This window comes from Electrophorus electricus, chromosome 4 (assembly GCF_041902795.1).
Source record: "Electrophorus electricus isolate QZ-2024a chromosome 4, ASM4190279v1, whole genome shotgun sequence".
Classification (NCBI taxonomy): Eukaryota; Metazoa; Chordata; class Actinopteri; order Gymnotiformes; family Gymnotidae; genus Electrophorus; species Electrophorus electricus.
The window spans coordinates 14,710,001-14,722,182 of NC_137500.1; the positions used below are offsets into that span (position 1 = coordinate 14,710,001).

Consider the following 12,182-nt stretch of genomic DNA (forward strand, 5'->3'; position numbering starts at 1 on the left):
CACTCTGCCGGCTCCCAGTCCATCCACATGGGCATCGGCACCTGCAGACCGGCAGGCACAGCGTGAGGGAGAGGCCTCAGCAACAGGTACTTGCACTCGTCTGCCACTTTAACAGAGATTACAATGCACAACTGACATTATAGCAACGTTCACATTACAAGCCGCATCGATCAGTTCAATGTGAAACGAGCTCGTGTTCACATCACATTTTGCTCTGACTGTTCTCATTCAAGTCACATGGCCATGACTCAGAGATGAATCTGATCCAGGACCACAAACTCAAATCTGATTAGAAAGGCTCAGATTTCTGTGTTCACAGCCTAAAAAAAAAAAAATATCAGATTGGCATCACATTAAGAAAAAAAAGAAAAAAGAAATCAGGATTTTCACTTTAGCCTGGTAACCTAAACGTAGCCTGTGTTTCTAAAAGAAGATTCAAATGTTTTAGATTTATTTAACATTAGGCGTTAGTCTGCAAACTGTGATGTTTTTTGTTCATACTCTCTCCACCCAATTTATTGCAATTTGTACCTGCATTAACTGGCCACTTCAGGTCATCACATCTTACAGGTGCATTTTAGAAGTGTACATTTACTGACTCTAACCCACTGTTGCCTTGCAAAATTTGTTGGCCACCTTTCTGAATCCAGGACCACTGCTGACCAGTTATTATACATGTTGTAATAAAGCGGTTACACACATATATATAGTCACTCAACAGGAAGAGTATATGCACACAGTAGCAGACAGCCAACACACCCTCACTAAAGTTTGCACATACGACTCAATTCATAATTACAATGGTGCATCATTGTGTCCAGTGGCTTTGGTGACTCATTAGTGTACAGGGAATTGCGCTCATACCCTTTCCCCACTGTAACCTGTCTGCCAGGTCTAACGGGAGCTGCTCGGCCTTACCTGACAGGAAGAGGCTGTGACACAGCAGGTCCTGCTGTCTGCAGTTGATCAGGTGGAGGAAGTGCCCAGCTAGATACACCACGATGTAATACCCTGAGGGGAAGTGAACATCACAGATCGCACCTCGGTTCCTATTGGATAATCCGACGTGCATCCCCACCAGAAAAATGAGTCCAAAAAAATAGAGACTGCACTGAAAGCACAAGTGTGAGGCTGCAAGTTTGAGCCAGCTAGAGCTTTGTAATGGTGGGAGCAGCCAGTTGCCCTGCACTGACCCAGGTGGATGAAGACTGTCCGGAGGCTCAGTGCGTCAGCAGGTGTAGCTGTGTGCGTCAGAGCTACGGTGAAGGTCTTACTGAAGCCTGAGCAGCAGGGTGGGAACACACGCTTGTCAATACACATCCAAAACAACGTGTGCCGATTTACAAGTCATGCGGCATTTCTTGTAGGCTACCTCTGTGCACAAAAGCAATGGTGTATGCGCTGTCTTTATACCCATTCAAAGGGTGGCTGTAGCACACACACATGGTCCCTGTAAAGGAAACAGAGAGTGTGTTTCATATACAGACGTCTTTGGGGGCAGTGAAATCAAGTGTTATTTTGTCTTTTTGTCTTCAATCCTAGATTGAGAGTACAACAAATTATGTTGTAGGAAAGTACAGAATGTCTGTGCATGATGCCTGAGGGTTCAAGTACACAGCAAAAATTGAAGGCACTGCTTTACAGAATGATTCAGACTTCTGCAGTTGTCTAAGAAGGGTAAGCATAAAACAATTAGGTTTAAAACACAAAGAAGTAGACAAACGTTTACAAAGGATTCAGAGAACCATGCCTATGGCAATCTGCAGTGGGTAAGTTAACAGAAATTAAGCGCTTATATGATTATTGTACTTTTAGGATTTCAGGATCCACCAGGATTACCACATTTTTTACCATCATTATTTATTTTGTACTTATCAGATTTACAGAACTATATTCTTGATAAAAATTACAAAGGATCATTAAAAACAAATGATGCTTCCTCTAATTGCTTTCACCCTTTGAAGCTTTGTCATTTGGAGGAATAGCCTTTTTTACTCTGATTCATGGAGCCAGTTTTCTAAAGGTTCACTGATCAGGCAGTCATGTGCATTCATTCTGTGGACTTTGATTGGCAAGATGAGTGATGCAACTTACTCTCTATCCCAGGTCAGGTAAATGAGGAATATAAAACAACAACAACAACAATAACAAACACTTACTTAGTAATAAAACATATGCAAGTGAACAGCAATCCAAACCATTTCAGTGTCCCAGCAATTAAATGTCATCAGATCGCTTGCCTGTTCTGTCTGTAAATACAACCAGTTTCAGTCCCTGATCTTCCTGTTCTTGGAAGTGGTCGTGTCCAAAGTTAACAAACCTATACAAACCACAGGCAACAGTATGGGCTGGGTCACTAACATGTACTGTATGTTTTGTGTGCAAGTCTGTTTTTTAATAAATCTTTACTTTCAAGAACAAAGCCAACTGATCTGTTGCTTTACCTCACAGAGGTGAAAGAATTGCTGGGCAGTTCCAGGGAGAGTTCAAACTGTCAAACATAAAAAAAAAACAAAAAAAAAACAACAGTCGTAAAAACAACAAAACCAACTCTTTTAGCTGCCATTAAATGTACTGGATAAACCTGGGTTAAAAAGTTTACCACAGTCTCAAAGTTGCGATCGGGAAAAAACTGCACACACTTCAGCAGGTATTTCTCCTGAATGGAAAAGGAAATATGAACACTCACCATGCCATAACAGCAAGGCAAAAACCAAACCAAAATCACGCCTTCAACTGACAGCAGAGCTGCATAAAGACAGGAAGGCATGCTTTCCCCTTTCTGCTTCAGAAACCTTTTATATTTTCCTTTGTCATGCCTGTTTCACACTCCTCTACTCGACTGCAACAGTTTCTTTGCTTATGCCAAACAGCATAGCTATAGCTCAGCGTGAATGGTGTCGTGTGGTCCCCGGGGGTTCTGACCCGACCGCTGAGGTAGAAGAGTCTCTGCGGGCCTGAATCCCACTGCAGCCAGCACGCCTCGTCCACCACTCTGTCTCTCGCCAGATGCTCGGGGCTCCGGACCACCTGCCAAACGGGCCGAGAGAAGCACTCAGCCGCAAAGGCAAAAATCCACACCGGTGCTTTTCCCTGCAGCTCTCTCTTACACGTGTGGCATGCACATCGCGTGCTCTTACATGGTACGTTCGTGCATAGATAGAATTAACACACTAGATAAAATGAGCCCTTTCACTGTAATATTCAATGTACGTTTGTCAAATATTTTATATGCGTATACGTCATCCCCATAGACTCACAACTCTATATCCTTCCTGCTTCACCAGTGGTATGTGGAACTGATCAACATCTGGACAAAAGAAAGAGAATCGCCTATTGTCAAACACCGTTGAACAAACATTTTTTAAAATCTCATGCAAACATCACATGGGCGTATTGGACACAATGGCGTACAGTCTATCCTTGGAAGTTCCAAGCCCAACCCCTTAGGGATGAAACACACTGTGATGCACTATGCTACAAGCCCACTTTCCCCAATACATACAGCCATCCTCTGCAGCCAGCAGCAAATGGCTCTCCAGCACAGCGCTCCGTGATGAGTGAGGGTACAGGAACTGCAAGGCATGAAACATCAACAGCTTTAACACCATTGCCTTCCTGAACTGGGAAATCAAAGTAATGCATTACAACCTACAACTTACATCTGCTGGTTTGAAGCGTTACATAAAGGAGGCATGCTTAATAGAGTGGTAGGTTTGAAAAGAGTTAGAATTGTAAACAATTAGCTAAGCTATAGACAGTCTTATAAAAAGGTTACATACTATATGTATCAGTTCAGCTGTAAAGCTTTGAGGAAGATACAGGTTTAAGTCATGTTCATCATTAAAATCACTGCCACTACCTGAACTTTGACCCTGCAGTCCACAGCTTTTAGGACCCTAGTGTTATTAAATGGGTGTATTTCTATAAGGAGAGTCAGGAATTTTGAAACTAGGAGAGATGAAAAGGAGAAAAACATATCAGATAAATGTAATCCCTGCAACTCGTGTTTAAAATGCTCTAAGCCATAATTCATTCATTGACAAACTATTTACTACCATTAATAATCTGTTTAACATAACTAGAACTGTGTCACGTGATTCACATGTAGTGTATTTACACTACTTTATACATACATACATACATAGACATTTACTAGCCAATTTATTTTAAAAGTCTTTATTTGAAAAGACCTTGTGTGTGTACAGTTAGAGACTTGCTTATGTGCTGGCATGCATAGTTTGTGTTGGCTATCCTCTAGACCAGGGGTGTCAAACTCAAATACACAGTGGGCCAAAATTAAAAACTTGGACAAAGTCACAGGCCAACCTTGATATTTATTGAAAAAATGTCTACAACTGAGGAAGTTTTTCCTTCTCATCAGATATAATGATGAATATTTTCATATGGAAACAAACTTAAGTTTTGCTTATAACATGTTCCATTTTCAGGGCTTTGCCACACTACGATTCCTGATGTATGATGCAGTGATAAACAGTTAGCTCACCTGCACAGTCCCCCCACCACATCTTCTCCTGTATCCTAGCCACCAAGCCACTCTTTTGACCGCACATCGCGGGTGCACCATCTGTCCCACAAGTTCATCCCAAGGTAGCCTCATTTGAGTTACACATTTGGAAACCTCTTAAAAGATTTCTTTTGCTGTGGTTGTGCCATGCACTGATTTTAATCCCAAAGGTTCCTCCGGAACGCACAGATTTGAGTCCACTCCACGGATGAAGAGCTGGGCAGTATCGGATGTGTCGCTGCTCTCATCCACAGCAAGGGAGAGTGCAATGAAATCTTTTCCCTTTTCCATCAGCTGTTCATGTAGATTTGTGGCAAGATCACATGCACGATCAACTACTGTGTTTCTGCTAAGGCTCACATTTAAAAATGCTTGCCTTTTATCTGGGCACACAATGTCACAACCTTTGATCAGACACTTTTTGACAAACTCTCCCTCATTAAAGGGCCAGGCTGATTTTGCAATCTCTGCTTCCACAATAAAACTAGTCTTTACAGCAGCCTCACTTTGTGATATGGCTTTTGTGAACATAGTCGGTCATGAAACCAAACTTCATTTCATCTCCTCTACTTTTTCACGCCATGTCCAGGTACTTGTCGTGGTGTTTCGTTTCATAGTGTCTTATGTTATATTCTTTGGTTACAGCTACATTGGCTCTGCACACAAGACAAATAGGTCTGTCCTTTACATTTCTGAACGGATATTCTGCTTCCCACTTTTCTAGAAAGCTTCTGTTTTCCACCTTTTGTTTGGCCATTTTTGGGAGGGGTGGCCCGATGTGACTGGTAGCATGAGGTCGCTAATGAATATCAACAGAGGAGGGGGCACTTGTGGGTCCTGACTGACGCGCCAATGCACCAGCAGAGCATTCCGGGATTTGTAATATTAGCGGTGCATGCACTGTCTACCGGCAGGGCAGCTCTAGTAGACATTCGGTATTTTCTCACAGGCCAAATATAATTACACTTCAGGCTAGAGTTTGACATCTATGCTCTAGACTTTCATCTATGGGCACTGTCTAAACACAGGACAGCTGCTGGCTGGATGTTTTTGCATGGAGACAACTCACAGCCCAGCAGTGGCACCAACTCATGCAAAAATAACAGCAACACTGCTGTGCCTTTTAAATGTATACCAGCATAACACCCACAACTGTGTCAGTAGTAATTCTGTGTTGAGAATATTCTCCCATCCAAATTTATTCAGTGGTCCAGTGGTGCAGAAGCAGTGGTAGCTCAGTGGTTAAGGTACTTCCGTTGCTGGTTCAAGCCCCACCACATCCAAATTGCCACTGTTGGGCCCCTGAGCAAGGCCTTTAACCCTCAATTTCTCAAGTTGTACGAGGTCATAATTGTAAGTCGCTTTGGACAAAAGCGTCAGCTAAATGCCTTAAATGTAAATTTTACATTTATTGAACAATTTAACTTCCATGTCACCCTATGCTGGTTATTGGTAGTGCGCAGGTCCAAGGAGCGAAGGGCCACAGGTTTAATTGTGAATATGAGAGAATGAAAGGAAGATTAATTTCTGAATTTGAAAGGTCTGAGTGGCTTTGCAGACCTCTCATTTCTAAATTCCTCTATATGATGGCATAGTAAGCTCACCAATGAATATGGCACAGTGCATGCCAACACATGGGCCACAGTCTTTAACTGTGCACATATAAAATGCACCCATAGGAGAACCCCAGTGTCCAATCAGTGCAGGTGCAAGGAACTTTCTAATAAAGGGGGTGGTCAATGTACGTAAGAAAAGAAACACATCAGGGTTTGCAGACTAATGCCCAATGTTATATCCAGCTAAGACATTATAATATGTTTTTTAAAAACATAATGAAAATCATGGATTGGAATCACTTCGTATCTCAACTCAAATTAACCTAAGCACCAATGAAAGAATAAAAGCATTTATACATAAATAATATTTCTTCTAAAAACAACAGAGGCAACAAAACTCTGAGTAAAGCAGTGTTACATATTTCCCATGACTACTAAACACTGTTTAACTGTAAAACACTCAAGAGTTCGTGACAGTACGAACACAGCAGGTTAATGATCAACTCGGTCATGTGAATGGGTCTTTGAAGAAAAATGTGAACCAAGAGGTTTGTCTATTTGTACCAAGGCTGACGATGTCATCTAGACTGTCTTTCTCAGATCAGCTCAAGTCTTGTGCAGCTGCAGTGGTCACTCTTAAGAACTTTACTTGGAACTTACAGCTTATGATAGCTTGTACTAGTGAATGCTGGTTTGGGTGCAAGCTTCAATACCTGGCTTGAAGCGTTCTTCTCCTCCTTGTGTAGACTGGATCAGACTGACAGCTTGAGAGGACAACTACGAATTACAACTAGCTATTGCCAAGAAAGTCTTAATAAAAAGGTACCATACACAATACATAGAAATACATTCATTAGTAACTTCCACAAGCATCTGCTCAACAGCATCTACTCATCTGCAATATATGTAAAACTCTTTGGTTAAGTGAAACAGGCATTTTAACAAAGGGCCCATATCTGATGTCCTTGGTCAAGCATACCAGTTTGCACTTAACTGAGATGAGGTCGTCTGAAAAGGGGAACTTACCCAGTAAAGTCTCTTCTTTGTTCAGAGAGCAACTGCAAATACACACCTGCTTGTCAAAAGTGAAGAGCAGCTGAGGGGAGAGAGGAGGTGGTCAGTGGAGTGTCCCACTACTATAAGCAGCATGTCTTCTAGATGCTAGGTGCCTTTTACTACAAATGTTAATTGTCTATTCGATTATTCACATTGCAATTTGCCCATGAATTAGCTAATTCCATTTCAAGGATCCACTGGCAGGTGTGCAGACTCATTTCCCTCCCATCAAAATTACGTACTTTTCGTTTCAGTTTTGGTGCAGCAAATGAATAATTGACAGTTACTATCGTCAGCTTTCGTACAGTTTAACCTCGGTTTCAAGAACATTAAAACACCAAACGTACCTTATTCTGTTTCGTATGCGGGTCATATTTGCCGATTCTGGTAGTACCTGTGGCACCCTTGTCGGTTAGAGTGAAAACAATCGTTAGCGTCATTAACAAGGACATGATGATCTAAAAATAAGTGGATTTGTACAGGTGGGACCTTCATGTCTGGTCGCACATTCCGCGTCTGCGACGCTTAACCTGTCAAATTAAAGCGATTTTACGGGGAAAAAAAGTACCCTAACTTACTCTCCAATGATACACAACGCCTCCATCCCTCTCAACGTTAAGGATACGAGTGTCGGCGACACCACCACATCCTTTAAAGGAGGAAACATTAAAAGAGAGCAGATGCAAATTTTCGTATGAGCACACACGGCGCTACTAGATTACTTTCGACAATGTTCACACAGTGACAAAAACTAAAAATGTATACTCTCATTGTTGCCTACTGATCAACGGTTAAAACATCTCTGCACTTACCTTGACTTCGTACAGTCTCTTCTATCGCTGAAATACTTGAAATAACGTCTTTCTTAATATCGAAAGTTTGGGTTAATTTTAACATATCTGCACCCGGCTTGTTCAAGGAAACGGACCGATTTCACACATCAGCAGGTGTGATCACGGAGTTTCTTGGACAACACTACATGGGATTTATTTCCGCACAGCTACTCTATTTACAACCGTCATTCATAATCCGCTCCCAATTTAAGACACATGCATCAATATGACCAACGAACATAACGTCCAAAAAGTCCAAGAAAACAACATCGCGGAACAAAATGCTCTGTAATTGCCGCCCTTCTGCCCGCCCCTTTGGAATCAGATGAAATTGGCTGTTCCGATAGGCCGCCTACGGTGTCAGTTTTACAGATCGGAATTCTTAACGCCCTGGCTACGTTGTGTCACCCGATACAGACAGAATCGTGTGGAAATGAAACTAAGAGAAATAAACGCTGTGTATGTGGTTTTATTTGCGCACTACGGTGTCTCTGTTCAGACGTCAGTGAAGTGTTAATCTGTAGACCAAAGAACTTCAAATCCCGTATGCTTTTGGTTCAGTGGTCGTGGAAAGGTTGTTCAAGGGCCCGGATAAACTGATTAAATCTAATCCTACACTAAAACGTATTTTCGACGAGTCAGTATAATTTAATCCAGGGTTTGTCATATGTACGCGCTCTCTGTGACTCTTTGGTGTCTGAGCACGAGATGGCGCCATAATACAACACAACAAAGTGGAACTTTGTCCTAATTCTAATCATCACATATTGCAGTAGCCTGTTGGAAATCCGTTAAAACAGTTTTATTAAGAAAACTGGTCTGGTTTTAGAAGTGTAAATTCGTTGCCCTTGCCATTGCACAATTCCTTAACCTTTAAACGCAGATTTGTGATTTGTTACGCTCCTGGCTCATTAGCAGCGTGCAGGAGCAGGCTTTCCTCGACGTGACACAGGGAGTCCTCACACCCCGCCGACTGACCCGTAAAAGTGAAGGCTGTTCAACTGCCCTCGGCTTTAGATAATAGACGGGAAGGAGGACTATTATAGGAGACAGGCTGACAGCGAGTGGCCAAGAGCAGCCAGGCGCTGATGAGCAGAAATTAGGCATGCATTTAGCTATAGTTTATTAGGTCATTACAAGATGTTAACAAGTCCATCATGACTGTGGGCAGTAATTAATGGGGACTAATAATGAAGCTACTGAGTGTGTTGAACGTTTTACTAGATGCTTTCTGCCACTGACAAAATACCACTTCACTGTCAATAATTCTCTCTCTCTCTCTCTCTCTCTCTCTCTCTCTCTCTCTCTCTCTCTCTGTCATGCTAGCTGATGACTGTTTTAGGCAGAGCGTTTGCTTGACTGGATATGTTTTTGTTGTTGTTTTTTTGTTTTTTGTTTGTTAGGGTTTTTTTGGGGGGGGGGGGTCTGTCATAACTACCTATGTAGCTTAGTGTTGGATACATCTTTTGTGGCATTGGAGTAACTCATAAAAAGGAATAAACACACACATACACACACACACACACACTTATGGGGATGTAATTACTGTGAAGGCTAAATCTGACAAGTCTTACTGGTGCACTTCAGTGGGGAGCCTGCTTGAGTATATGTGGTAATTCTGGAAGGCTAAAATGAGACAGAGACGTGTTATTTGGTACAGAGGGGCTGAGGCAGACAGGAGCCAGGAAGCTGGGAGTCTGCTGAGGAGAGTGTTACTCACAGCATGGCGCTGTATTCGCTACTTCATTATAGCCCGAGGCCTGATTTACAGTCTGAAGCTGACACTACCACACCACATGGACAGAGTGAGACCTCCTGCCATCACAAACAATAACATGAGTTCCATTAGCAGCAGAGGTCTATAAACCCTCTCCTGTAATTCCAGAACACACTGCCTTGACTGAGAAATGAACTTTGGAATTTCCATTGGGGTGGGAGGCCTAGTAAAATGTTACATATAAAATTGGGCAAAATGATACAGTGTTTGTGTTGAAGTTGGTTTGTGTGGAAAACGAACAGCATATCTGAAGCACTGAAATGCCAGAGATCGTTTTGCTCGTTCAGCTGCCACTTGTTGGGACAATCTTGCGTATTGCGCTGTGTAGCTGGAGGGCAGTTATTTTAACACAGGCACTCTCATGCTCACTATTTCACCAGCAATGAATGGGTGTGTTTAAAAAGAGAGAAGACCTGGTGGAAGAGAAGATGAGAGAGGGAAATAGAGAAGCAGAGAGAGAGAGAATGAAAGTGACCGTGGCTGCATGATTGTACCTGCTCTGGTTAAACAAATCCAAAGCTTGAGGTTACAAGTTGACACAGAAACAGGCCAAAAGCACCCCTATATATCTGGTCCATGAGATTGCTTAATAACGCTTGTGTGTGTGAGTGTATGTGGAGTACAGCACTGGAGGCATACTGTGTGCTCTGTTGGGAGGCTATGTTGAGACTTGTTGGAATGCATTCCTCTGCTCAGCTGCATATTCTCTGTGTTCTTCTCACAGAGGATTCCTTTTCCCGGAGTGTGGTGGACTTGAAGCTTGAGAGAGCCCTTCCACATACCACGCACACACATGCCCCCCATACACCCTGCTGCTGTCCGCATGGGCATACACAGGACGACCCCTCATACAAACTCACAAGCAAATACAGATACAGCAATTGCATACAAACACACATACACACAAACAGCCTCATTATGACAAGTACTACTATAGCAAAATCATTTACAGTATTATTGGTAGTTATTGGCGTACTTATAATAGGTGAGATTTATACTCATGATCGCTGCATCAGTGTATTCATGCCTTGTCCAGTAAGTTTTATTGATTTACAGTGATTTGATTTTTACAGAAAGGCATTAACGTCACATGCTTTCTACTGTTTTATGTTCTTGATCATTCTTTTCCCCTCAGTTTTTCAGAAAAGGGAGGATGAAATGATTTGATTCTCAGACAAGAAGATTATTATTTAGCTTTCTTATTGCATTAAGATTAAAATGTGAAGTATCTAAGCTATGACCTACTTGTCAAAATTGAATTTCTGTACAAAATAGCTACAATAATAAATAAGTAGCTTTATCTTTACACAATACATAGTACTAATTCCTTGCACTTTCTCTCTCTTTCCCTATCTATCTCTCTGCCTGTCTGTCTGTGTTTGGGCAAGATGATGGGTGGAGTATTGTTACTCACTCAGCCTGGTCTACCCCACATCACTGCAGAAGAGCTTTTTGCCCACCACACACACAAATACACTACAGATGTGTGTACACACCATACACTTGAGCACACAAATACAAAGCTAATACATATTACCATCAGTGATTTTATTTTATATTGTGTTTTTCATTTCAAGTCTTGCTTGTCATAGCAGTGCCTGTGATTTTCCTATGGTTTCATATGACTTTAATATTTTATTTGCTTCCACCTGTGAAAGCTGGTATAGAAACCATCATCAAATAATGTTCCTCCTTTTTTAGGCCTGGGGTTACTTGTATTCTATGAAAAATTTAAAACTCATAGGCAATGGCTACCTTGGCACAGAATAAGCAAATGGTACAAGAGAAGAACAGAGGGACTTGAGGCATAAAACCTCAGGTCTCTTCATTGCATTTAGATGTAAACTATTATGAACAGTATTGATTATCAGTAGAATATAACAGATGTGTTTTCACATCTGCCTGGGAGTCTGCATCTGGAAGTGCTTAATGTATGTGTGTGTGTTTGTGTGTGTGTGTGTGTGTGTGTGTGTGTGTGTGTGTGTGTGTGTGTGTGTGTGTGTGTGTGTGTGTGTGACATGCACAAAGTAGAAGTGAAATCCAGGCATTTTAGAAGTGTCCAAACTCACCAATCTCCTTCCAAGTCATCCCGAAGTCTTCCAAACACAAGAGTAAATCAAGCTTGAGTGTCTGCTGGGTCTCTGTGTAAAAGGCAAGGCCCTGTGCTGGATGTGTGTGTGTGTGTGTGTGTTTGTGTGTGTGTGTGTGTGTGTGTGTGTGTGTGTGTGCGTGCGTGTATACATGTATGTGTGTGTGTGTGTGTGTGTGTGTGCGTGTGTGTGTGTGTGTGTGCGTGTGTGTGTGTGTGTGTGTGTGAGTGTGTGTGTGTGTGTGAGTGTGTGTGAGTGTGTGTGTGTGTGTGTGTGTGTGTGTGTGTATACATGTATGTGTGTGTGTGTGTGTGTGTGTGTGTGTGTGCGTGTGTGTGTGTG

At 42.1% G+C, this 12,182-nt stretch overlaps 1 protein-coding gene across 9 annotated transcripts in view; it reads right to left on the reverse strand.

Annotated features, from left to right (window-relative positions):
- Positions 1-8,502, reverse strand: part of gsap (gamma-secretase activating protein) — a 19,934-nt gene extending 11,432 nt beyond the window's left edge. For 3 of the 9 annotated variants that reach the window (XR_014123211.1, XR_014123215.1, XR_014123214.1), the window contains exons 1-16: positions 7,953-8,502; positions 7,719-7,789; positions 7,488-7,544; positions 7,111-7,180; positions 6,798-6,848; positions 3,863-3,951; positions 3,506-3,575; positions 3,261-3,310; positions 2,926-3,030; positions 2,603-2,659; positions 2,445-2,491; positions 2,241-2,320; positions 1,373-1,450; positions 1,194-1,280; positions 919-1,011; positions 1-41 (exon numbers count right to left, since the gene is read on the reverse strand). The exon at positions 1-41 is cut by the window's left edge and continues 180 nt beyond it. Coding sequence is in view for 4 of the 9 variants with exons in the window: in XM_081712574.1 (XP_081568700.1) it covers positions 1-41; positions 919-1,011; positions 1,194-1,280; positions 1,373-1,450; positions 2,241-2,320; positions 2,445-2,491; positions 2,603-2,659; positions 2,926-3,030; positions 3,261-3,310; positions 3,506-3,575; positions 3,863-3,951; positions 6,798-6,848; positions 7,111-7,180; positions 7,488-7,544; positions 7,719-7,789; positions 7,953-8,037 (1,131 nt within the window). In the remaining 5 variants the exon portion in view is untranslated. Of the gene's footprint in view, positions 42-918; positions 1,012-1,193; positions 1,281-1,372; positions 1,451-2,240; positions 2,321-2,444; positions 2,492-2,602; positions 2,660-2,925; positions 3,031-3,260; positions 3,311-3,505; positions 3,576-3,862; positions 3,952-4,507; positions 5,185-6,797; positions 6,849-7,110; positions 7,181-7,487; positions 7,545-7,718; positions 7,790-7,952 lie in introns of those variants that run through there. The other 6 variants (XR_014123212.1, XR_014123213.1, XM_081712574.1 and 3 more) reach the window with 5 other exon arrangements.
- Positions 8,503-12,182: the final 3,680 nt, after the last annotated feature.